Source organism: Centropristis striata, chromosome 8, assembly GCF_030273125.1.
Source record: "Centropristis striata isolate RG_2023a ecotype Rhode Island chromosome 8, C.striata_1.0, whole genome shotgun sequence".
In the NCBI taxonomy this organism is placed as follows: domain Eukaryota; kingdom Metazoa; phylum Chordata; class Actinopteri; order Perciformes; family Serranidae; genus Centropristis; species Centropristis striata.
The window spans coordinates 5,176,203-5,203,841 of record NC_081524.1 but is presented as its reverse complement, the minus strand read 5'-3'; the positions used below and the strand labels follow the sequence as shown (position 1 = coordinate 5,203,841).

At 34.2% G+C, this 27,639-nt stretch overlaps 1 protein-coding gene across 2 annotated transcripts; it reads right to left on the bottom strand.

Annotated features, from left to right (window-relative positions):
• Positions 1-1,833: 1,833 nt before the first annotated feature.
• Positions 1,834-27,439, bottom strand: csf3r (colony stimulating factor 3 receptor). 2 transcript variants are annotated; one of them, XM_059338549.1, is made up of 17 exons: positions 27,346-27,439; positions 16,721-16,800; positions 14,717-14,791; positions 13,210-13,497; positions 12,111-12,243; positions 11,832-11,998; positions 10,779-10,948; positions 9,542-9,692; positions 8,264-8,346; positions 7,929-8,136; positions 6,771-6,959; positions 5,859-5,960; positions 5,047-5,193; positions 4,736-4,876; positions 3,827-3,920; positions 3,666-3,744; positions 1,834-2,355 (listed from the first exon to the last, which is right to left on the bottom strand). In XM_059338549.1, exons 3-17 carry the CDS (start codon positions 14,778-14,780, stop codon positions 1,873-1,875), a joined length of 2,499 nt encoding a protein of 832 aa, XP_059194532.1. In that variant the 5' UTR covers positions 14,781-14,791; positions 16,721-16,800; positions 27,346-27,439; the 3' UTR covers positions 1,834-1,872. The 2 variants fall into 2 exon arrangements, with proteins under 2 accessions (XP_059194532.1, XP_059194533.1); XM_059338550.1 differs by lacking the exons at positions 16,721-16,800; positions 27,346-27,439 and having other exon boundaries at positions 14,717-15,270.
• Between the last annotated feature and the right edge of the window lie 200 nt (positions 27,440-27,639).

Here is a 27,639-nt window from a genome sequence, read left to right as displayed (position 1 = left end):
ATGTGCCTTTAGTTGTAACAGGCATTAAAATGAACAATAAATGGAATAAAACAATGGTCCAGTAATTTTTTTAATGACTGCATGTCAAAAAAATTCACATAAATTACGTGAAAGCAGATTTCTTCCAAAACAAAAGTTATGGTAGCCTACTACTATGTTTTCTTTAAGAAATAAATACAGTCTACTAAATAATGAAATCACTCAATTTTCTGTATTTGAGAAGGTTTTTGTGAAGAGTGCCTTAAGTTGTGAGTGATGAGTAAAATGTGGCTATTATACAAATTATATAATAGTCATAATTTGGATATGTATAATTTATAATAGCTTGATTGAAGTCTAAATAATGTAAATAATAAATGTCACTGTAGTCGTGTTTATGAGGATTTATTTCAATTTTACAAAAAGATCAGTCAGCAGGAAAACACTTTTTTTCAGTCTTTATAGGATTTAATTGTTTTTTTTTTCCATAGAAACTGTTTTAACTGCGCCCACTTGGCATAAAAAAATAAGTATTTCTGAGAAAGTCCACATATAAGAACTGCAAAAAAGGTGTGTCTAAAAACAAGATAAAAACACTAAATATGAGGGAAATGATCTTGCTGCACGGACAGATAATTTCATTTGACAATATTTCTTAAATTAAGATTATTAAATCGAGAAATAAGAATGTTGAACGCTTAAAATAAGAAATTAACTGTCCATGCAGCAAGATCATTTCCCTCATATTTAGTGTTTTTATCTTGTTTTTAGACACACCTTTTTTGCAGTGAGCCACAACAAAATCATCTCAACACAATTGATTATTCCTTCAGTAAAAAAAGTATTTTCTATAGAGGTTATATATATATACAAAGTGTGCTTCAGACAAAGAATGAGCATCATAATCATTAAAAGTCAACTTGATTTCAGCATTAATCGTTGCATGCATTAAATCTGTGTGCTCTGCTGAATGAACTTATCACATTCAGGCTCATTGCAAACTCAGACCTACATGAACATTCGCAAAGAAGCAAAGTCATCAACCCTTTGATGCACAACATGGGTCTAAAGTGACCCGATATGTATGAGTTTTTATGTTCTATATCTTTGCAATAAATTATTTTCATCATTCAGTATTCCAGTTTTTCCTCAATTTGTTTGTTTTTGATCATCATACATCCTAATTTTTATGTTTTCCTTTATTAATTTTAAAAAAAAATCCCCTTTCTAATGCACAACATGGGTCAAAAATGACCCATATCCATTTTTATTAACTAAGTAGCTTGCTAAGCTAACTACTTAGCTAAGTAGCTTGCTTAGCTAACTACTTAGCTAACTTCTTGGCTAAGTAGCTTGCTAAGCTAACTACTTGGCTAACTTCTTGGCTAAAGAGCTTGCTAAGCTAACTATTTAGCTAACCTCTTGGCTAAGTATTTAGCTAAGTAGCTTGCTAAGCTAACTACTTGGCTAACTTCTTGGCTAAAGAGCTTGCTAAGCTAACTATTTAGCTAACTTCTTGGCAGTAAGTATTTAGCTAAGTAGCCCGATGCGCTAAGTACTTAGCTAACGTATTGGCTAAGTAGCTTGCTAAGCTAACTACCTAGCTAAGGTAGGTAGCTTATTGGCTAAGTGGTTAGCTAGATAATACAAAAACGTTTTTTCTTCATAAAGTATGAGAGGCAAAACAGAAATAATGATCTGTTGTTATCGAAAACGATATTTAAAGAATACTTGAAATATTCAATCATAAAATAAGTTGCTACCAAAAGATAGAGCATAGAAACACACAGTAGCATTAAATAACATGGGAATGAATGTGGGTCAATTTTGACGCATGTTGTGCATTATAATGTGTGTCAATGTGTTGTGCATCAAAGTCATTAAAGTACTTTTTTAGTAATTTTCAGTATCATTTGAGCGTAATGCTCGAAGAAAAGGAAAGTCATCCCACAGAATGGACAGGTCTGCCCCCTTTTCAGGTTCAGAATCATGGCACGGTCCGAAAAAACACTGCTCACTGGGCATCCCATTAGATCCCATGTTCTGGTAGCACTTTGGACTGAAGGATTCCTCAGTCTCCAAGAGGGGCTGCGTGGACTCGGAGCGCAGGTAGACATGGGGGTCTCTGGGTGTGGGGCTGCTGCAGGGACCAGAGAAGACCACAGTAGCGTAGGGCACCGAGTCGCTGTTGGATCCAGAGTATCCAGGGATGAACGGGGAGCCACAGATGGAGTCTCCCAGGTCACTGGTGTCCTCTGAGCTGCTCAACCACGGGTCATCGTCCTCTTTACTCAGTTTCACTGGGAGGTCCAGGAAGCTCAGGTGGGACAGGTACATGGGGTTGGGCTCCTCGCTGTCCCAGGAAAGATGGGAATCCTGCAGAAGGAAAATTAAATAGAGATTTTGGTTCAAATTTGTCAACTTATGCATTACTTTCTGTCTCTGTTTAGCATCTTTCAGTCTGTCCTTACATCACAAGCATGGCTCCTTTTTCTACACACAAACTTGGCTATCAGTCAGATTTTTCATTTTATTTTAATTAACAAAGTATAAAGCTGCCAGGAACCCAAAATACAAGCAAAAGACACAGGTGTCTATGGAAATGTACCTTTTTTTCTTTACCATTTATACACACAAAAACAGCAGAAAAAAGAATCAATAATAAAACTACGAAACAGTCTATTTGCATGTAAATTAAAAATAGTAATAGTTTTCATTATAAGAAAATTAACATTTTAAAAATGGTCTAGAAACATAAATGGCACATGTGAAAGCTCCTATGATTGAATTTTCAACTGGCTTTCTCAGCTTGTCTACATGTGATATATAAATATAAAAAATTAAATAGTCATCAATCTCATTAAAGTGAGACACGCTGTAAAAAATGTCTGTAGGTTTTATGGTTAAAAAACTGCTAAACCATGACAGTAAAAGACCGTAAAATGATAAATGGGTTAATTCAGTTTCAGTAACAATGAAACACTGTAAATGTTTATATCAGCCAAAACTGTATTTTTTTTACTTTTTTTTTTTTTTTTTTGAAAAATACATTACTCCACTGTCAAATTTACCGGCACCTTGTTTGTAACAAAAATATACTGTAATATATATACAAGACATCACTGTAATTTTTGCATTTATCTTTTGTAAAAAATACTTTTTCGAACTGTACTAAACACCATATCTCTAACAAAAATATACTGTAATATTTAATGGTAAAATCTTTAATATATCCAGTATTTATAAAGTATTTTCTTGTCAATTATATGGAAGAACAGCGTTTCTTTTGATGGAAAAACTTTTATTCATATAAATCTCTGATATCTAGACATTTTCCAGGGTTTTCTTGATAATAACCCAAATCATTATCAAGACAGAAAACCCTGGAAAATGTCTAGATATCAACTCTTAAATTCAACTCTTATGAGCTAATTTTGTTATTATCATTATATTTGTCCAAACAAATGTGCCTTTAGTTGTAGCAGACATTAAAAGGAACAAGAAAATGAAGAAAAAGGGTTGTCTAATATTTTTTTCCATGACTGTATATATATATAAGCCAGTATTTTGCCATGTACATCAATCTGCATTTTCATGAATAGATCTTTATCACCCGTTGTTAATATAATATATAATAAAGTTAATATGAAAGCATTTTATGCTGCAGAGGTTAATTTTTTTTGCACCTGTGATGATTCTGACGTCCATCTCTTGATGCTGCTGTTAGCTGGATCTGGAACAGCCGGCCAGAAATGCCCCTTCAGCCTGCAGGAGAAAGATTTTCATGATAAATGACATCACAGCACGGCTTTATTGATTAGGACAGCCTGGTGATTATGTATGATACCTTTTATTGTTGGAGAAACAGGCCATGGCTACGAAGACGATCAGGAATGACAGTCCAACACAGGACACGGTTACAATCACAACAGCAACCTGATCTGAGAGGAGAGAAATACACATGCTGATAAAAAAAATATATCTCATTGGGGAATGCACACTCTCACTTTTTGTCATGTTTTGAAAGAGACACTGCCAAATAAAAATACCGACCAAATACTGTCTGGTCGTGCTCAAAGCTAACAGGGCTTTTATTCTGACTTACTGGATAAACATTTGGAACCAAAAAGAAAAACCAACATAAATGTGATCTTGTGATTGTGTGTGATCCTGTCATCAAATCTGGTTTTTATTCTAGTGGGACTCTATTTTATTTGTGTCTTGTGTGTTAGCGTAACAATTTTGGTCATTTTGTGTCTTTTTTAGTCATTTTGTGTCTTTGTAAGTAATTTTGTTCCTTTTTTGGTCATTTTTGTGTCTTTTGTTGTTTCTTTTTTTAGTCTTTTTGCGTCGTATTTGGTCATTTTGTGTCTTTTTTTAGTCATTATGTGTCTTTTTTGGTCATTTTCTGTCTTTTTTTGGTCATTTTCTGTCTTTGTAAGTCATTTTGTTTCTTTTTTGGTCATTTTGCGTCTTTTGTTGTGTCTTTTTAGTTATTTTGTGTCTTTTTTTGGTCATTTTGTGTCTTTTTTTAGTCATTTTGTGTCTTTTTTTTTAGTCATTTTGTGTTTTTTTTTGTCATTTTGTGTCTTTTTTGGCCATTTTGTGTCTCTTTTAGTCCTTTAGTCCAACATAAAATGTGATTTTGAACATATATTTTTTTTTTTACTTCAAAAACACTATCACTATCTATCTATGGTTGATGAGATATTCTGTTTGCAATAAACAGATTTATATAAAAAAGGAAAATACGAACCAAAGCTCTCAATTTTGAAATGAGTCGTGGACCCGTTGAGGCTCCCACCGTACGTGCTGACCATGAGGAAAGCTTCATAGAGAGAGGCGGCGTTGAGGTCTTTGAGGACCACGGTCCTCTCCTCCAGGTCAGCATTCACAACTGAGACCAGAGTCAGAGACATCAGACAGCAACCAATACATGAGAAAATGGTTTAGATTGGATGGCTTGGAAGGAAAATGGGATTTTTGTTGAAGTGGAGTTGTTTGAGGTACTGGGCACACCCCCAGTCCAAAACAATCCAAACTCTCCCTTTAAAGTCTTCCACCTACCTTTAACTGGTCTGTTCTTATCCCAGTAGAAGACTCTGTATTTCTGGATAATACCGTTCCTTTGCTCTAATGGGATTTCATCCCAGGTTAGCTCAACATGTGAATCCCAGATCTTTTTAAGTTGTATTTTTGGAACCATGGATGGAGCTTTAAAAAAAGGGAAAAAACGATTACTTTTTTTTTTGCTAACAAATTAATTTACATATGAATAAATAAAAAAACATTATTTTTGAATGCACAAGACCTTTTAAAATAACTGATGTGCAAATTCTCGACAATACAAAGTGTGCACGCTAAGTATTAAGAATGAAATGTAACTGTAATTGAGCCTTTTTTAACCCTCTGGAGTCCATCTATTTATTGACAATACACATGTTTTATTTACAGAAATAACTTTATTTAATTTTTATTTATATTATTTATTTAATTTATTTAATTTATTTAATTTATTTAATTTATTTTATTCATTTTATTTTATTTTACTTATTTTATTTATTTATTTTTTTCCTTGAGAATATATATTAAAACCTTCTGTTAAAACCTTCAATATATATTCTCAGGTTTTTATATATATTCTCAGGTTTCTATATATATATATATATATATATATTCTCAGGTTTCTATATATTCATTTCTATCCACAAGAGGGCATTATTACATCACATATCAGCTGTTTTTTGATAGATTTCACAATACATGTTTTTTACTTTTTTATTTTTCACTCATGTGGCAAACTCCTTTCTCACTTCTTTAAAGTCGAGGCAGCCCTGCCTGCTCTTTGTGTGATCCTCTTTGTGTCTTTGGTGACTTACCCTTTTGTCTCCAGTAGGCATTAACAGTCTGAGGAAGGCCGATCCCGTCCTTAAACCTCGGATACACAGAGATCCCGTAGGGCTTGTAGGGCTCAAAGCTGCCTATTGATGAGAGTGAAGAGGTTAGAGTGTATCAGGGCCGTAAGCTGCTGACACTGTGTACAGGCAGCTAGTGCACATGGGAAACAAGACCTTGTATGAGACCAGTGGCGGTTCTAGACCAGTTTTACTGTGGGGGCCAAGGAGGGGCCAGTGTTTAATCAGAGGGCCACATTAGCACATTACATTAAATGATGATTAAAGATGATATTTAAGCATTCAAAATTTTTATTTTAGCTCATTTAAACATCTCATTTCAGTATATTTGGAAGATACAAATGCATTGATTTAAATAATGAGACTTACCAACAATAACAGGTTTTTTTTGTATGACAATGACATTTCTCATTTTTGTGCACAATCATTTTATTTTGAAAGTGCAGTATATATATATATATATTGTATATATATATATATACACACACATAATATTTTATTACACAATTAACCCTCTGGAGTCTCCCAAAAAAAGACACAAAATGACCAAAAAAGACGCAAAATGAGAAAAAACAGAATTACGAAGAAAAAAAACCCCCACAGAATACATGAAAATGACAAAAAAGACACAAAATGACCCAAAAAAGACACAAAATAACTGAAAAAGACACAACAACAGACACAAAATTACCAAAAAAGACACAAAATGACTTACAAAGACACGTAAAGACATGAAAAGGATTAAAAAATGGACAAAATAGCCCTAAAAGACTCCTTAGGGTTAAACTATTATACAATATACACATTCTGGGTTCCTTCTGTGGGAGGCTGAACACGAGATTAGGAAAACTAAACTACAAATATTATAAAACGTACCTGTTAAAACAAGGCGTGTCTGGGTTTTGTTGGTTATTTCAAACCGGGTGAGAGAGACGTCTGCATTTACCAAAGGTCCCCATTCCACCACTAAACTAGAAAGACCGGAAGGGTCCAGGTTCTTCCACTGGACCAGTAGGGATGTGTCGTCATGAGGAATGACTGAGACATCTGATATCACGTCACGAGCTACACACACACACACACACACACACACACACACACACACACACACACACACACACACACACACACAAAAAAAACACAGCATACAAACAAAATCAAAACAGCATAGATGGCAATACACAGATGCTAAGTATCAATCTTTTACTACACAAAGTATTTATATTACAAATACATATTAAACTTTTGCTATTTGGATTTTAAAAAAATAAGTCCACTACATGGTGCTGAATTAAAAAAGATGTTTTATTTGATTTAATTTCAAAATCAAATAAAATATATAAAATGTAATACAATGATTTTCTCAGGTATATATATATATATATATATATATATACTATTGAAAATTGAGAATATATATTGAAAATCTGAGAATATATTTTAAAACCTTCTATTAAAACCTTCAATACATATTCTCAGGTTTCTATATATATTATCAGACTTTTAATATATATATTCTCAGGTTTCTATATATATTCTCTGGTTTCTATATATATTATCAGACTTTTAATATATATATTCTCAGGTTTCTATACATATTCTCTGGTTTCTATATATATTATCAGACTTTTAAGATATATATTCTCAGGTTTCTATATTATATTTTCTCAGACTTTTAATATATATTCTCAGGTTTCTATAAGACATTCTCAGACTTTTAATATATATTCTCAGGTTTCTATATATATATATTATCAGACTTTTAATATATATTTTCAGGTTTTAATTCATATATTCTCAGGTTTCTATATATATATATATATATATATATATATATATATTCTCAAGTTTCAAACATATATATGTATTCTACTATACTCAGCATATTGCTAAATGTTTTAATCACAGTAATATTGTGGTGTTTGACTTTTGATTCTACACTTTATGGGATAAACGTGTTAAACTGTATCATATCTGAGCCATTTAAAAAAAAAAAAAAAACAGTTTTAGCCAGTTTCAGGTTGTCAGTTTTACCTTTAGGAAGGAGAATCCGAACTTCAGTGCGGGAGGACTTCCCTGCTCCGTTCACAGCACTCAGGTACACTCTCTTTACTCTCCTGGGGAGCAGGAACGTACAGTAACTCTCCTTTGTAGAGCAAAGCTTCCCCTGTTCTCCTGGCAGCTCGTTCACCCACACAATGTATGACACATTTTGGCCGTTGGCACGGAATTGTTTCGATGGCTGCAACAGAAAAAAAAAGTGACAGGGCATTTTAAAGTCAGACCTCACACACTGAGCCGGAGCTAGAACAGAAAATACAGCAGTCTGTGACAGGTGTCGAGCACCATGACATGTAAAAGGCCTGTACCTTCCAAAACAAGAGCATTTTGAGTTGTTTGTGCATGTGATCCCCCGATACCTTCATCCACGAGTCTAGACGTCCGGTGGGAGCTGGAGAGAAAGAAACGGCTGTCAGCTCAGCGGCTGGTGAAAAGCTTCACTTTTCTTCTTATTCTTTAACCCTCTGGAGTCCACGAGAGCTGTCAGCTTCCCTCTAAAGTTCTGGAGAAGCCAGAAGTTTCCATGTCCCTTTTAGCGCGTCAAATCTTTTTCAGCAAAGGTTAAAACTACCTCAAGTCTAACATGAGTTTTTGCAGAGATTTTTGGGAATTCTGCAGTGTGCATTCAGCATTTCAATGCATTTTTAATGCAATCTTTTGTGTTTAATGTTTTTTGTGTGTTTTTTGTCATTTTTGTGTGTTTTTTTAAATCATTTTTTGTGTGTTTTTTGTAATTTTTGTCTGTTTTTCTGGCTTTGTTTTGGCAATTATATGTGTGTTTTTTATGTGATTTTTTTTTTGTCTTTTTTGTGTGTTTTCTGTGTTTTTTTGTAATTTTATTGTGTTTTTTATGGGGGTTTTTGTGTACTTTTTGGATTTTTTTCCCCCGTGTTTTTGTGTTCAAAATGTTGATTTTCAAGTCTAACATGATTTTTGAGTTTTTGCAGAATTCTTTTTTAATTTTGCAGTGTGCATTCAGCATTTCAATGCATTTTTAATGCAATATTTTGTGTTTAATATTTTTTGTGTGTTTTTATGTGTGTTTTTTGTAATTTTTGTGTGTTTTTTGTCATTCTTTTTGGTAATTTTATATGTTTTTTATGGGGTTTTTTGTGTGTTTTTTGTATTTTTTCCCTCTGTGATTTTGTGTTCAAAATGTTGATCCAGTAAGTCAAAATGAAAAAATAATAATCAGGTCATATAGGTGAGGTTGTACTGAAAACAGTGATACCAACATGGAAGGGTGAACACTTTTTAAGTGGTTTATACAGTTTGTGTCAGTTTTAGGTGTGTTTTTGTATCTTTTTTTGTGTTTTTTTGAGAGCCAAAAACCAACAGAATAGCCCCAGACTCCAAAGGGTTAAAAACTCAAACTTTCCTATGTAAGACAGGTCTATGGATTCACTGCCAGAGTGTGCGGCAGAGCTCAATACATCAATTCAGCCTGTGCTATAGAGCAAAGCAATGGGAGATGTAGAACATGGCATTAGCATATATTGAAAAGAGCAGAAAATGGAAGAAAAGGCGATGGATCGGACAGCGTTAGACTGACTGATTGTGTCACTCTGAATCGATCGGAGCCTTACCACTTTCCAAGGTGACTCCAGACTGGCTGCTGCTCCACTCACTCCAGGGACTCTGCTGGTATCTGACTCTAATCTGGGCCAGATACTGAGTGCCGTGGAGGAGACGGCACTGGTCCACAGATCTGGTTGGTCTGACCCGGCTCAACAGGATCTAACAGAGTAGAAAACAAGCATGACTCCAGGCATCATCTATAGCAGGTTATACTACCACTATGTGGCTGCTTGTAGCTTCTGTATCAAAAGTTAAGGTCAAGCTTTACGTTTATATTGACCCTGCAGTGTTTCAAAGTTGCTAGAAGTCGCTAAATGAGGTCATCGCCTAATTGGCATAATTTACCATGTGCATGTGCTAGAGATGGATGCTGTAAGAGAGAGAATAACATTGTGGGGAAGACAAAAAGTGAGTAAAAAAACACCCTAAATATGTTTAGAACTGCACACTTATTTCTAGATTTAATAATCTTAATTTAAGAAATCTTGTCAAGTGAAATTATCTGTCCAAGCAGCAAGATCATTTCCCTCAGATTTAGTGTTTTATCTCGTTTTTAGACTGCGCTTTTTTGCAGTGCAAGTGCAATGTCTTCTGTCACAATTCCAATCCTTAATCTGGCCTCGGGACCGGCTAAAGTGACCCAAAAGAGACACTGACTGTAAACCAGCCAGCGGAAACTGCACTAAGGGGTTAACATCCCCTCCGGCTCTGTGACTGCAGCTGGGAGAGACTGCTGCGGGAGGACTGAGCCGCTTCGACTCGTTCTTACTCTTCTTAACGAGGCGCGGAGCCGGCGGCTCTTTAAGAAGAGTAAGAACGAGTCTCTGAAAGTCTCCACTGATTTGCCGCTAGTCGCTTTTTTGAAAAAATAGTCCTTAAGGCGGTCTGAAAAGTCGCTGAATCTAGCGAAGTTAAATTGCTAAGTTGGCAACACTGCCGCTCACTGCCCTAAGGAGCTACGCTGTTACGTTTCCTGCTCTACTCGCTATATAGACCGTCTATAAGCTTGAACGTTATCTTTTACGTTAATGTTCTAAGAGGGTCGGACAGGATTTGATGCTCTTGTTGATGACTCAAAACAAGTCGAAAATAACGTTGTGTGTTGTCGTGCTTACACAGTTTGAGTAGAAATCATTCGTGGTGTATTGATATTAATGATCATGTGAAATTTCAGCAGCGGCGCTCGTCATTCACACTGAATGAATGAATGAAGGGGAAACTCTGCCCTGGGTGAACTTTACTCACTGGTGGTTCACTCCACTGGCTGCTGTCAGCGGTCTTTAGTCGAACCTCCACGTTGAGGCGGTAGTCCCGCATCCAGGCCTGCTGCTGGGATAAAGTCCAGCTCAGCTTCAGGCAGCCCAACCTTTTAGGCACCGCTTGGACCTTCTCTATTGTTGGCACGTCAAACTTAGCTGGAATAAAACAAAGCAGAAGCTCTCACTTTATGTGTTTTTTATGCACACTGTACATTTTACTTTATCTCTATCTATCTATCTATCTATCTATCTATCTATCTATCTATCTATCTATCTATCTATCTATCTATCTATCTATCTATCTATCTATCTATCTATCTATAAAGTTTGATGCAAATCCATAGATGCTGTGTGCAAAGTTTGGTGCAAAACGATGAAATTGCCTAGGAGGAGTTCGAAAAAGTACATTTCCAAAATTTCGCGAATTTCCGAAAAACAAAACAAAACTGCTAGGCGAAAATGAGCGTGGCCTATACCACGTGATTCAGTACAAGTCAGGTAATGGATATCAGGTTTTTGAATGTGCGATAAAGTATATGGGAGTTATTAGCCAGAACCCACTTTCCTTTATTATAGCGCCACCTAGTGGTGGAAATTCAGGATGACAATAGATTATAAAAAATGTTGCGATTGGGTTACAGTTTATATTATGCAGTGCACATTTTTTTTCACCCTAGAAAGATGAGGATTCTGAAAATACCTTCAAACCCGTAGTTGGTGTTGTTGAATGACCTTCTGGGTTTAAAAAAGAGGAGTATAATTATAATAGTGCTGCACCAGTTTAGTACTGCAGGCCTGTAACAATGTTGGTTAAAAAAAAAGAAAGAATAAATGCCTCAAAATGTTTTCATACAAACTTTTATTTTACAGATGCAGTAGTGCTTCTCAACACCGGTAAATAGACTTGTGATAATGTGTAAAACATAATAACTGTATTAAATTCTGGATATTGGCCAGTAAATGATATTTGGTTGTTGCTGCTTGCCCACAATAGAAACAATCAAAGATTCAATGGATGCTTATTTTCTACATTTCTCACCTGAACTGATGGGCTCCAGAATGATGGGAGCTGAGGCTGCTTCTCCCAGTTCATTCACCGCCTTCACGTATATTTCCATATCTGAGAAGAGGACAAAGCCGGAGCGAGGGATGGTGTAGCGGTGGACTCCCGGCTGCAGCTCGTATGTCTGGTTCTCGTCCGTGTCCCTGAAATGAGGAAATTAGAATATGAAAAACACTATTGTGCAATCTCACAGACATATTTTGCAAATGGCACTTTAGACATCCCTGAGACTGAAACCGTAACTGAAACTGTTACCATATCTGGGTGTGGAGGGTGTATTTGGTGGTCAGGTGGGTCTCCAGGGGTCCGGGGGCCCAGCTACAGGTCAGGGTGTTGGGGGTGGTGAGGTTGGTCTGACAGCTGAGGTTCTGTGGAGCTTCAGGTGGATCTAACGATGAAGAAACACCATGGAGAGGGTTTTTATTAATGGAGCTGTTGTTACAGGAGGTTCTGTGGGACTATCAGACCACTATACTACCCTACAAAGTCTAACTACAGTAACTACACAGGGGAAAAGTGAGAAAAACTGCTTTAAAATTACATGGTTACATGTAGGTAAGTGATATGACACATATTTCTACATGTATTGATGATGTAATTTTTATGCTAAAAAATCATGGTGATTTATTTGACCTTTGACCCCAAAAATGTAGTTACTGCACTTACGGTTTTGCTGTAAAAGGTACAACTCTATTCAAATATTTGTTTATTTTAAACTTAATATTACTTAATCTCTATCTAGATAATAATTTCCCTTTCAAATAAACATCTAATTTCTATTATTTTTATGTTTAAATTATACATATATATATATATATATATATATATATATATATATATATATATATATATTTTTTTTTTTTTTTTTAAATCTATGATAGTATATATATATATGGAATTTTTTATATTTTTATAATTAGTATTGTTATTATTATTATATTATAAGCTGCATTTTTTAATTACATATATTTATTATTATTATTATTATTATTATTATCATTATTATTATTATTATTTTTTTAATCTATAATAGTACATTATAATCAAACAAAGCTATAGCTGTAGAGAATGTACCAATATTTTTATTACATGTTACCTAGCTCCATAACAATATTTCAGATCTCACATATGGGTAGACAAAACATATATAATTTTAGTTAATTCATATGTTCAGTGTAGAAGTTTCACTTTGCATCTTTAATGTTGAGCTCAATCCAGCACATTAAACATTCCCCTTGCTTCAAAAAAAAAAAAAAGCTTATCTTTAACTGATGGAACATGAACAAGCAATAAAGGCAAGTTAATGTGATTATAATGAACAAACATGTAAAAAAGAAGCTTTAATCTTCCTCACATCCCGCTCTGATCTCCACTCCTCCTACAGGAGAGGCCTGGACGCAGCAGGTGAGGAACTCCCTGGTGAGGTTGAAGTTCGCTATGACAACCTCGGAGACTGTGGCGTTCTCATTGGTTGCCATGGTACCGGGGAGGATCCGATCTCTGAGGCGCCAGTCTATCTGTAGGGCTTGCCCGGCGACCAGAGGGCAGCTGTCTCTGATGACACATGTGGCCGTGACGGGAGACCCCAAACGCACCACGGGGCTGGTCGTCATGACGACTGCACACGGCTGTATGTCATCCTCTGACAACGAGAAAATTAAATGTAAATGTGGCACGTTGATGAGCATCTTCATTCATTGTATTAATGCCTAAATGCTTTATATTTAGTTTAAACCATGGGTCTCAAACTCGCGGCCCGCGGGCCAATTGCGGTCCTCGTGATGATATTTTGTGGCCCCCACCTTGATATGAAAGTTTAATGTGAGTTTTAGATGAATGGCACTTTACCGTGTTGTGTGTGGAAGGTCCCTTTAATTACTTGTTTTGGTAATTCTGTGTCTTTTTTTAATAATGTTGTGTCTTTTTTGGTAATGCTGTGTCTTCTTTTGGTAATTTTATGTCTTTTTAAAATAATTTTGTGTCTTTTTTTGTCATTTTGTGTCTTTTTTTGTGTCATTTTGTGCCTTTTTAAAATAATTTTTGTGTCTTTTTTGGTAATTATGTGTATTTTTTTAAGTAATTTAGTGTTTTTCAGTCATTTTGTGTCTTTTTTGGAATTTTGGTAATTTTGTGTCTTTTTTGGAATTTTGTGTCTTTCTGGTAGTTCTGTGTCTTCTTTTGGTAATTTTGTGTCTTTTGTAAACAATTTAATGCCTTTTTAAAAAAAATCATTTTGTGTCTTTTTTGGGTCATTTTGTGTCTTTTTTGGTAATTATGTGTATTTTTTAAAGTCATTTAATGTTTTTTCAGTCATGTCAGTCAGTTCAGTGTCTTTTTTGGAATTTTGTGTCTTTTTTGGTCATTTTGTGTCTTTTTTAGTAATTTTGTGCCTTTTTTGGTCATTTTGTGTCTTTTTCAAGTAATTTAGTTTTTTTTCTGTCATTTTGTCTCTTTTTTTTTCAGCAATTTTGTGTCTTTTTAAAGTAATTTAGTGTCTTTTTGTGGTCATTTTGATACTGCCTCCAGCAGCCCCCATGTAATTTGAGTTTGAGACCCCTGGTTTAAACTAAATCTCACAGTTAAAGGAACACTGCAAAAAAAGGTGTGTCTAAAAACAAGATAAAAACACTAAATCTGAGGGAAATTATTAAAATAAGAATCTTAATTTAATAAATCTTGTCAAGGTAAATTATCTGTCCATGCAGCAAGATCATTTCCCTCAGATTTAGTGTTTTTATCTGGTTTTCAGACGCCCCCCCTTATTTGCAGTGAAGGAAAGGTGTAATAACAGCTGTCTCCCTAAACTGCTGGTTAGGTATTTCCATTTAGATTTGCTATTTCATTCTGAGAGCAACACTCACCATTTCTCGCTCCATTCGCCAACGCCACCAGCATGACAATCACTGACTCCCATGAGGATATCATGATGATAAAACCTGTTAGGCAGCCCAAATGAAATGCATTATTCTCAAATTACAAACTTCCATGACCTATCAAAACAATATTTGAATAGCAGTTGCTTTCCGAGCGGCGTGGCGTATTGTGCGAGGCAGGTATGGAGAGCGATAATCTCTCTCGCTTCAAAAGACATCATCAACGCCGTGTTTCAAGTGGTTGGCGGGGCAGGGTGATGTGAGCAAGGATGTGATCTCCATAATGCAGAATATTTCAATATAAATGGACGACACAATAGCAGAGAGCGCCCTGCGGAGCTGTGTGTGTCTGTGTCTGCAGAACAACCTCAAACACTGACACGTGGCACGCTCCTCAATATAAAAATCAACATTCATGACAGCGTGGCGCCACATTTATGCCATAATTTAATGATTACACACAGGATGTGACATTTAAAACTGAAATTTAACCCTCTATGGTACGCATTATGATGCCAGTTTGGAGTGTTTTTTGTCTTAAAATAGACTAAATAAACATAATCTTTTTTTTTGTTTTTTTGGTTAATTTTAACCTCATTTATTTAATAAACATATGTAAAAGATTCAGTAGCTGCAACAGGGTACAATACATAACATTTTACATTTAAAAACATTATAAAAGTCCTGTCCACCTCTGTCATATTGTATGTGTGTTTAAGTAGACGTTTTGGACGGGTTGATGACTAATTTCGTTGTCCTAATACTTGGGAAATCTGAATCTGAAAAGGAACTTTTTTAACTGATTTCTTGTCTGAATGTTGCCTGTAGGCAACATTGAACCAACGACCCATTGAAATGAATATCTTGAACAGTCTAAGTGTATGAAACTATCAAAAATTAAGGTTTACTCAACTATAAGTAGGAATATTTTTTTAGAGATGGAAAAGGGCCAGGAAATGACATTTTGAGTGATTTTTTGTGGTGCTAAATGGCAAAGCTGTTACCTGTGGAAAAGTCTGTAAAATAGGGTTTCATCCATAGACTGTATATAAATAATGGATGTAGTCACTGTGACGTCACTCGTTGCTTTGTGGTCCATTGGAAGCATCGAGTTCAGCATTATACTCGTCGCCATCTTGTTTCCGATACAGGAAGCAGACCATATTTGGACTGTGGAGGAGGAGAGGGATCTGATCACTGACTACAGCCTCTCTACACCTCAACCTGACTGAGAGAAGCTGCTGCTAATTCATGTTAGCATTAACTGGAGCATTAACTGGGATGTTAGTTTTGGCTAGCAACAAACAAAAACAAAATGTTTGTTACTGACCTCAGAAAACTGAGCAGCGACTCCTTGGAGTGTCTGTTAGTCCAACCAAACGCTGAACAAGACATTTTTACTGAACAAATCTACGAGAAAAAGATGTGCACATTTATGAGATTTAAAGTGGTGAATCTGAGAGAAAAACGTTTCTTTTTTCCCACTTTTTTCTCATAAATCTGCAACTTTTTTTCGCACAGATTTGCCACAGATTTTTCTTGAAATACAAATTAAAGCATTGCTATTGGTTCCCTATAATCTTCCCTCTTTTTTAAAGTATTGCATCACTCAAAAACATGCATTGTAGAAATCTGACAGGCCAGAAATGAGGCAACCTGGTACCATAGAGGGTTAAATTCTCAGCCATAAATAAATATTCTGTTAGAGGGATGAAACTCCTCCAAGCAGAAAGGAAGATTGTAATTGCCAGTTGTTAGAAGTTAACCAGCCTTGTTGGGCATGCACTCCATAGCTGATTGGTCATGAATAATGAACAGAAGATGGGAGCTGTAAAGATAAACAGATGGGAGAAATTCTGCAACATATTGTATAATCTGGTATTAAGTCAACAACCTGCTACTAAATATTGAGAGTCAGCTGGGAGCGGACGGTACAGGAGCAGGTGTTGTGAAGGATTTTGAGGAGTGCGTTTTTGTTTTTGAAATACTCACCATTACACAACGTTGAAATGTTAAAATTCAGCTGAACTCTTGTTGTCGGCCACAGACATGCCTTCACAGCATTTCTGCGTCTGTGTGGGAGGAAAAGACAAAGCAGTTATTCATCTGGAATAATGCTGAAACAATCAATTTACAGTTTTTTTACAACCGCTATGACCTGTTGTTCAATACTTTTTAAAATAATTTTGTGTCTTTTTAAAATAATTTTGTCTTTTTTTAAATAATTTTGTATCTTTTTGGTAATTTTGTGTCTTTTTTTGGTAATTTTGTGTCTTTTTGAAAATAATTTTGTGTCTTTTTGAAAATAATTTTGTCTTTTTTTAAATATAATTTTGTGTCTTTTGGGTCATTTTGTGTCTTTTTAAAATAATTTTGGCTTTTTTTTAAAAATAATTTTGTGTCTTTTTTTAATAAAGTTGTCTTTTTTATAATTTTGTGTCTTTTTGGTAATTTTGTGTCTTTTTTTAATAATTTTGTCTTTTTTATAATTGTGTGTCTTCTTTGGTTATTCTGTGTCTTTTTTAAATAATTTTGTGTCTTTTTGGGTCATTTTGTGTCTATTTAAAAATAATTTTGTGTCTTTTTTGGTAATTCTGTGTCTTTTTGGTCATTTTGTTTCTTTCTAAAGTAATTTAGTTTTTTTCAGTCATTTTGTGTCTTTTTCGTTCATTTTGTGTCTTTTTAAAGTAATTTAGTGTTTTTTTCAGTCATTTTGTGTCTTTTTTGTTTGTGGAATTGTGTGTTTTAGGTGTGATGTTTGTTAACAGTTTTTAAGGTTCTGACAAACGGGTCATAGCGGTTGTAAAAAACTGTAATTGATTATATGAGTTTGTTGGTTGATTGACAGAAAGCTGAGAACAATTATTCCTTCATAACAGAGAGAAAATGTGAATTAATTCATTGTGAAACACCATTACATTACGTAAAAAGCATATCATTGTTTTCAGTGGTTTTTATGTGATGAACCACATGGAACAGAGATATTTTACAACATATTTCACATAATTATCCTGTCGTAAGATCAATTCATTGTTTCAGTGATTTAAGTGATTTGAAGAAAATTGTGTTTCTCTTGCAACTTGTTGCTGATTCCTGCTCCTCAAATGAGAGGATTTCTTGCCTTAAAGAAATTGTAAATACGTGTGTGTGTTCTTGTTGTGTTGTGTTGCTGTTGTGTTGTTGTGTTGTTGTGTGTCTCTGACCTGATGAAGGGTTTGACAGACATTTTTTGACACACTGAATTCGAGAGAAAAGTTGCAAATTTACTAGATTAAAGTGGCAAATCTACAAGAAAAAAAGTTGCAGATTTAAGAGATTTAAAGTGGCAAATCTGTGCGAAAAAAGTGGGGAAAAAGTCACTTTTTCCTCCCAGATTCACCACTTTAAATCTCATAAATCTGCACATTTTTTTCTCGTAGATTTGCCACTTTAATCTCATAAAAGTTTTTCTCAAAATATTATTTACGTATGTTTTTTTTTACACATTCTGGCAGTATGTTATATCCTTCAATATTCTCTAGGGTTGAAATTTGGAATTTGCAAGTATTTCAAAGAGTGCCCTATTAAGGGTTAAATGTAAGCCATCATTATTATAATTAGAAATAAATAAATAAATGAAGACATGAAATGTTTAATTCTGTGTGTAATGGATCTATTTAATGTGTTATTTACACTTTTTATTTAGCTTTATACTTTGTTCATTAAAACGAAATGAAAAATCTGACTGATAGCCAAGTTTGTGTGGAGAAAAAGGAGCCATGCATGTGATGTAAGGACAGACTGGAAGATGCAGAAACAGAGACAGAAATTTTGTGTTTTTTTGCTCATTTTGTGTCTTTTTTTTGTCATTTTGTGTCTTATTTTGGTCAATTTGTGTTTTTTTAGTCATTTGTGTATTTTTTTTTGTCATTTTGTGTCTTTGTTTGGTCATTTTGTGTCTTATTTGGTCATTTTATTATCTTTTCTGGTCATTTTGTGTCTTTTTTGATCATTTTGTGGTCAATTTGTGTCTTTTTTGGGGCATTTTGTGTCCTTTTTTAGTCATTTTGTGTCTTTTTTTGGTCATTTTGTTTCTTTTTTGGGCCATTTTGTGTTCAATTTGAGTCCTTTTTGCTTAATTTTATGAAATTTTTTGGTCATTTTGTGTTTTGTGTGTAACTGACTGATAGCCAAGTTTGTGTGGAGGAAAAGGAGCCATGCATGTGATGTAAGGACAGACTGAAAGATGCTAAACAGAGACAGAAATGAATGCAGAGGAAGTTGACAAATTTGAACCAAAATCTCCTGGACTTCAGAGGTTTAAATGGCGGATATCAGACAAATAAATGTCTTTTTACATAACTTCATTTGCTCATGTCACCCTTGTAACTACCTCACTTCCACTTTGGCATTTATGTACATTTATTTACTGTTTAAACTGTCTTTATGAGGCCTAACCAGGACGTTTTTAGTCATTAACCTGGGTCAGTTGGTTTGTAGGCTGTATTCACAGGAACTGCAGCCTTTTTTACAACCACAAACTGTACGTTTATTTATAATGACGTGTGTGCTATTCTATACAGTCACAGAACATTTTTTAGACCACCCTTGTTTTCCTTAATTTCCTGTTCATTTTACTGCCTGGTACAACTAAAGGTACATTTGTTTGGACAAATATAATGATAACAACAGAAATAGCTGATAAGAGGTTAATTTAAGAGCTGATATCTAGACATTTAACATGGTTTTCTTGATAATAACCAAAATCATTATCAAGAAAACCATGGGAAATGGCTTGGATATTTTTTTATTGTGGTGATTTGATTCTTTCATCATCTAGATCAGGGGTCTCAAAGTCACTGCCCGCGGGCCAATTGTGGCCCACATGATGATATTTTGTGGCCCCCACCTTGATATGAAAGTTTAATGTGAGTTTTATATGAATGGCACTTTACCGTGTTGTGTGGGGAAGGTCCTTTTAATTACTATTTTTGGTAATTTTGTGTGTTTTTTTACATCATTTTGTGTCAGTTTTTTAAATAATTGTGTGTCTTTTTTTGGTCATTTTGTTTCTTTTTAAGTAATTTAGGTTTTTTTCTGTCATTTTGTGTCTTCTTTCTGTCATTTCGTGTCTTTTTAAAATTATTTTGTGATTCTGTGTATTTTTTTTTTACATTTTGTGTATTTTTTAAAGTAATTTCTTGTTTTTTCAGTCATTTCGTGTGGTTTTTTTTTTTTAATTTTGTGTCTTTTTTGGTCATTTTGTGTCTTTTTTAAAGTGATTTTGTGTCTTTTTTGGTCATTTTGATACTGCCTCCAGCGGCACCCAGGTAATTTGAGTTTGAGACCCCTGCTCCACAGTCATGGAAAAACATTATTAGACCACCCTTGTTTACTTCAATTTCTTGTTCATTTTAATGCTCGGTATTATATTTGTCCAAACAAATGTTCCTTTAGTTGTACCAGGCATTAAAATGAACAAGAAATGGAAAAAAACAAGGGTGGTGTAATCATTTTTTCCATGACTGAATGTGACGTTATTGACAAACTGTCTGTTTTTACGTTTAGGTTGAAGACCTTGTTGAGCAGGAAACTTGCTGTATCCTGATATGTATATATATATATATATATATATATATATATATACATATCGTTATTGAGATATGAAATCACATATATCAGGAGATAAGACATTTGCCCTTTTAAAAAATAATCATCACATTACTGGATGATGAAAATAATCTTGAGATGTAGCTGATTAACACGACAGCTTGTGAAATATGTCCTTAAGTGCTCTTTCATGTACAGAATCACAATTAGGTATTTTATTCCAAACTCCATCTTTTAGTTTCTTCCAGTGGATCAAACTTGAGATTCATTATTTAGTGCTGGGGGCCGCTGGAGGCAGTATCAAAATGACCAAAAAAAGACACAAAATGACAGAAAAAGACACAAAATTACTAAAAACAAAAAGACACAAAATGACACAAAAAAAGAAACAAAAAGACCAAAAAACCCACAAAATGACCAAAAAAGACACAAAATGATAGAAAAAAACTAAATTACTTTAAAAAGAAACAAAATGACCAAAAAGACACAAAATTATAAAAAAGACAAAATTATTAAAAAAAGACACAAAATTATTAAAAAAAGACACAAAATTATAAAAAAGACACAAAATTATTAAAAAAAGACACAAAATTATAAAAAAGACACAAAATTATTAAAAAAGACACAAAATTATAAAAAAAAGACAAAAATATTAAAAAAGACACAAAATTACTTAAAGAAGACACAAAATGACCAACAAAGAAACAAAATTATTTAAAAAAAGACTAAATTATTAAAAAAAGACACAAAATTATCAAAAAAAAGACACAAAATTATCAAAAAAAAGACACAAAATTACCCAAAAAGTAATTAAAGGGACCTTCCACACACAACACGGTAAAGTGCCATTCATATAAAACTCACATTAAACTTTCATATCAAGGTGGGGGCCACAAAATATCATCACGAGGGCCGCAATTGGCCCGCGGGCCGCAAGTTTGAGACCCCTGATGTAGTGGAAGGATTAATTCTAACTGATAGCAGACTTTCATATGTTAGTGGGAGGAAAGCTCTCAGTGTTATCTCGCAGTGTGGCAGATGACACATATTGACTTCTCCACCGAGATACATTTCACACACACACACACACACACACACACACACGTGAACACACCAGCCAGTAAGTGAGACCACAGCGTTGAGAAACTTCCTCTGACTGGTTCTGGTGAGAAATCTCGAGGCTGTTGTTCCTCTGGCACAAACATGTTGCCAACATCTGCAAAAAACATGAAGCTTCCCAAGGATTTTCTTCTAATATCTACCAATATTATCTTAATTATCTTGTTTTGAGTAGAATTTACCTGCTGACCATAGCTTTATGAGCCTTTTCATGCTTTTCAATCTGTTCAACTGTTGAATATGGTGAGTTTTTACCTAAAATATTGGCTCCAATTGAGAGTTTTAGTTACCCACCAGTGTCTACCTGGGGTTATCCCTATGTTCTTTTAGAAAAAAGGTCCCTGTTTTTCCCAAAAAGGGTCCTATGTTCCCCAGTAACAATACATAGGGGCCAGCAGGCCTACCGTCACATGGCCACCTTAGCTCAAGCAGCACAAAACTTACATTTGCAGCTACAGCAGCTACTTTCTGCTTACTTTGCAGTTCAATTTTTGGCTTTTTAAATAGGGTTAGGGTTAATAATAACGGCCTATTTGCCCTGGAATTTGGCAGTAATGGTGGAAAAAGTAACAGACCGGGGAACACAGGACCCTTTTGGGAAAATCTGGGAGAAAGGGTCCTATGTTCCCCAGTCTCATACAAAGAGACAGAGAAAAAAAAAACATGCTAGTTTCAAGTATTTCTGGCTTATTTTAATGTTTCTACAGTCGGGCTTTTCAAGTCATAATTGCTAAAATTAGTATTTTTGGTCTTATTTTTAAGACATCATTGTTTTTTCCAGTGCCGAGATATTTTTTTACTTATCTTACAAAAAAAAGATTTACTTACTGCACTGGCAGATAATTTTACTTGTTTCAAACATGTATTTGCTTAATTCTAGTTATTTTTTGTGTTGTTGTGTTGTTCGATTTGTTGTTGTTGTATTGTTATATTGTGTTGTTGTGTGTGTTGTGTTGTTGTTGTTGTTGTATTGTTGTGTTGTTATATTGTGTTGTTGTGTGTGTTGTATTGTTGTGTGTGTTGTGTTGTTGTTGTATTGTTGTGTTGTTATATTGTGTTGTTGTGTGTGTTGCATTGTTGTGTTGTTGTGTTGTTGTTGTTGTGTTGTTGTGTGTTGTGTTGTTGTATTGTTGTGTGTTGTATTGTTGTATTGTGTTAAGTGTTGTTCTGTGTTGTGTTGTTGTATTGTTGTGTTGTTATATTGTGTTGTTGTATTGTTGTGTTGTGTGTGTTATTGTGCGTGTTGTGTTGTTGTTGTTGTTGTATTGTATTGTTGTGTGTGTTGTTGTTGTGTTGTATTGCATTGTTGTATTGTGTTGTTGCGTTGTGTAAAGTGTTGTGTTGTTGCATTGTTGTGTGTGTTATTTTGTGTTGTGTTGTGTTGTTGTTCTGTGTCTCTGACCTGATGCAGGGGTTTGACATTTTTTATTTTAATTTTTTAGTAATTTTCTGTCAGTTGGTTTTTGCAGCATGTTTATTGTCGTTTACAGACTTCTGAAAGCTCAATTATTCACCGTGTTCTTTAAATGTGAGAGGAAGTAAAATGAGATGATTTGTTATGAGATCTCCATTAATCCTCCTTCCAAGTATTTCTAGTCTTCAACAAATCTATAAACCTGTTTAAACGTTCTGTCTGGATTCTCACATTACAGGACGAGGTTTCACTTTAATCATTTGTAACTTTCATTCAAACACACAGTCAGATCGCTGCCATCAGCACACAACAACACATAACACAACTACACAACAACACAATAACACAATAACACAACAACACAATAACACAATAACACTATAACACAATAACACAATAACACAATAACACAATAACACTATAACACAATAACACAATAACACAACAACACAATAACACAATAACACTATAACACAATAACACAATGACACATTGACACATTGACACAATAACACAACAACACAACAACACAATAACACAATAACACAATAACACTATAACACAATAACACAATAACACAATAACACATTGACACAATAACACAACAACACAATAACACAATAACACTATAACACAATAACACAATAACACATTGACACAATAACACAACAACACAATAACACAATAACACTATAACACAATAACACAATAACACATTGACACAATAACACAACAACACAATAACACAATAACACAATAACACATTGACACAATAACACAACAACACAACAACACAATAACACAATAACACAATAACACATTGACACAATAACACATAACACAACTACACAATAACACAATAACACAATAACACAATAACACAACAACACAATAACACAACACCACAATAACACAATAACACAATAACACAACAACACTATAACACAACAACACAATAACACAATAACACAATAACACAACACCACAATAACACAATAACACAACACCACAATAACACAATAACACAACAACACAATAACACAACAACACTATAACACAACAACACAATAACACAATAACACAATAACACAACACCACAATAACACAACACCACAATAACACAATAACACAACAACACAATAACACAATAACACAATAACACAATAACACAACAACACAATAAGACAACAACACAACAACACAATAACACAACAACACAATAACACAATAACACAATACCACAGCTCTCTGCAGCCTTAAAGCTCTGTTAAAGAAATGTAATTTCTCCCGTTTCTTATCAGCCGTGTGCATAAAGGCTCATTTTCCTGCTTTCCTTTAAAAATGTCTGCTGATATTAACAGGTAATTACCTGTTGGCTCCGACAAAAGGAATCGAGATAAAGAGGAAGAGAGAGAGAGAGAGAGAAAGAAAGAGAGAGGCTGTTATATCTGGAGTGTTATTTTGTCAACAAGCACAACTTGATTAGAAACCGTATATATATAATACATAGGTATCAAACTCGCGGCCTGCGGGCCAATTGCGGCCCTCGTGACGATATTTTGTGGCCCCCACTGTTACGGCTGCCTGCCGTTTCTTTATTTATTGTATTGTTTCCCTGCATTACTCTGCATACTCTTGATATGAAAGTTTAATGTGAGTTTTATATGAATGGCACTTTACCGTGTTTTGAGTGGAAGGTCCCTTTAATTACTTGTTTTGGTAATTTTGTGTCTTTTTTTGGTCTTTTTGTGTCTTTTTTGGTGTCTTTTTTCAATAATTTTTTGTCTTTTTTGGCCATTCTGTGTCTTTTTTTGGGTCATTTTTCCCTTTTAAGTAATTTCGTTTTTTTCCCTGTAATTTTGTGTCTTTTTTTGGTAATTCTGTGTATTTTTGGTCATTTTGTGTCTTTTGGGTCATTCTGTGTCTTTTTTTAAGAATGTTGTGTCTTTTTTGATAATTCTGTATATTTTTTTGGTAATTTTGTGTCTTTTTTTGGTAATTTGTTTCTTTTTTAAGTAATTTAGTTTTTCCCCCCCATCATTTTGTGTCTTTTGGGTCATTTTGTGTCTTTTTGAAAGAATTCTTTTTTTTTTTGGTCATTGTTTCTTTTTTAAGTAATTTAGTTTTTTTCCTGTCATTTTGTGTCTTTTTTTAAAAAACTTAGTAAAAAAATATTTAGTAAAAAAATATTTGTAATCTTGTGTCTTTTTTTTGGTAATTTTGTGTCTTTTTAAAATAGTTTTGTGTCTTCTTTAGTAATTTTGTGTCTTTTTTTAAGTAATTTAGATCTTTTCGTATCTTTTTGTGTCTTTCTGGGTCATTTTGTGTCATTTTTAAAATAATTTTGTGTCTTTTTTAAAGTAATCTAGTTTTTTTTCTGTCGTTTTGTGTCTTTTTTTGGTCATGTTGATACTGCCTCCAGCGGCCCCCAGGTAATTTGAGTTTGAGAACCTATATGCTATAATAGAAAACCGGCTATTTTCATCCTGCCGGCCTATTTTGTTCCCAGTGTATCGATGAAAACATGTTGACCTGGATGGATTTTTGTGTGTCAGTGAGTCATGTCACTATGAGTTGAGGTTCAGTCCACCATATGTTTCCTCTCCCGTTGCTGTTTGGGGTTACCAAACGCCCACTTTCATGATTTGGCAACATCCTTAAAACAGAGTACAATGACAAACTTGCCACTGTTTCCCCTTTTTTCGCTCTTGTTTCTCACATCCAAGTATTCTGCTTTAAATAAGGTATTTAAAAAGTGTCGAAGAAATTTTTTTTCTTCGTATTTAGACACGAATCAATCAGAGAATAAGTTTCTTGGAGCTTCGAGACTCAGTGACCTCATGTGTCAGCAGTTGTAAAAGTCCAAAAAGCAAAAAAAGGAAGAAAGCGATTTGTTTCAGATCCTCTTTTTCTAATGGATCTAGAACATAAATATGTTTTCCATAGTTTAACACGCTACCGTTTCTAAGAAAACTGACATAATTTCTATGTACACGGTCGCTCGCAAGTTAGAATATAATATTTTTTTTACCTCTTTCCATGAAATGATTGTGACAAAGTGATTTATTATTGACAGATCTTCTCAAAACTGTATTAATCAATCTCTTCCAAACATATCACAATGAAAATGAAACCACAATAAACGGAAGATTGTGTCTGAAACCAACATTATTCCAACTTTATGAGCCACCGGGTGATTCTCATGAAGCCAGTCTAAACTATGTCTGTGAAGATTATAAGGACATACTTTATTAAACTAAATATATTTCACATTTATATGAATGAACAATGTAGCCGTAATGAGGCACAATTCATTGTTTTGTGTTAAAATAATATTTTCAATTACAAAAAAAGACACAAAATGACTGAAAAAACACTTAATTACTTTAAAAAAGACACAAAATTACCAAAAAAAGACACAAAATGACAAAAAAAGACACAAAATGACTGAAAAAACACTAAATTACTTTAAAAAAGACACAAAATTACCAAAAAAGACACAAAATCATCCAAAAATAATCCAGATAAAAATGGCATGGTTTCCCCCACACTTATATACAGTACAATAAATATTTAATAAACTATATACAAATAAATACACATTTGTTTGAAAATGTATAATTTAACAGAATATAATCAAACATAATGGTTTTTAACAATGTATAAAGAACAAAATCTGAATGAAAATTGATGAGAAAAATGATTAAATGTTACAGTAAAGATAGAATTGTTTGAATTAAAATTTTGTGTAAATTTTAATAAAATACATTTTGCTGATACCAGCTACCTTTGAGCATATTTAAGTGCTTACCAAAGAGAAAAAAGAAAAAAAAAACCCTTAAAATACTCTTAAAACCCTTTAAAAATATGTTATGGTAATGAATTTTGCTCACAGTTTCTCTAAAAAAACCTTAAAATATTTAAAATAGATTATAAATTCATATTAAACAGTGACTTTAGATTGTATATGTATTTATTGCTCTTGGATTTTTGCTATGAGCTGCACCATGTTCATGAGAATCAAACAACCGTGTACGTTAAAACATAATGATTTATTTTTATCCTGAAACTCTATAATAACTTTGACATGTTTTGACATTAAACATCAAGTTTCTTTACTTTAAAAAGCCTGATCTCATCTTAGAATCTCTCCTTTTATCTTAAACATTAGAAGATCCTCTGTATGTTTAGCATTTCATGTCTGTTTAAAATGTTCTGGCGTTATTAGACAGGAAACTACAGAGGGTGATAAATGGCACGAGTACAACACAGAGCGGCCAAAAACGAGTCTGATTAAGTGTTTTTTAATGGAAATAAGTTGAGGCGTCCGCGAGTTGGATCAAGATGCAACTCTGCTGCCTGGACCTGTGTCGCTCAGAAACAAGTTTTGTGAAGTTTTCCCTTTCAATCTGGCACAAGTATCAAAATGAAAAGGAGCGGCAGATCGCTTGATGTGAAGACAAAAGGAGAGCCATCAGAGAGGCGAGCCACTCACCACACAGCAGCTGCAGCAGCAGACACACAAAGACCAGACGAGGCTCTCATCAGCCCTGATAGCAGCAGATGAGACAGTGTGGCTCAAAGCACCTCAGACTGGAGGACATGTATGTGTGTGTGTGTGTGTGTGTGTGTGTGTGTGTGTGTGTGTTAGCCAAGACGCAGCAGCAGCAGCAGCAACATCCTTGTTTTGAATTTGTGAAACTTCACTTTTTTCCAGGAAGAAACACTGATGGGGGCCCTGTTATGGGAAGAAAAGTGGGGTGTTTCAAATCAGAGCTTTCTGGAAACA

Bases quoted from the DNA above. Each gene is read 5' to 3' on its own strand.
- csf3r (XM_059338549.1), bottom strand. From the start codon at position 14,780: ATGATATCCTCATGGGAGTCAGTGATTGTCATGCTGGTGGCGTTGGCG. The intron at 10,949-11,831 runs GTGAGAAATGTA...GTTTTATTCCAG, and splicing joins TCTGGAGCCCATCAGTTCAG to CTAAGTTTGACGTGCCAACA. The intron at 4,877-5,046 runs GTAGGTGGAAGA...CTCTGGTCTCAG, and splicing joins TAAGAACAGACCAGTTAAAG to TTGTGAATGCTGACCTGGAG.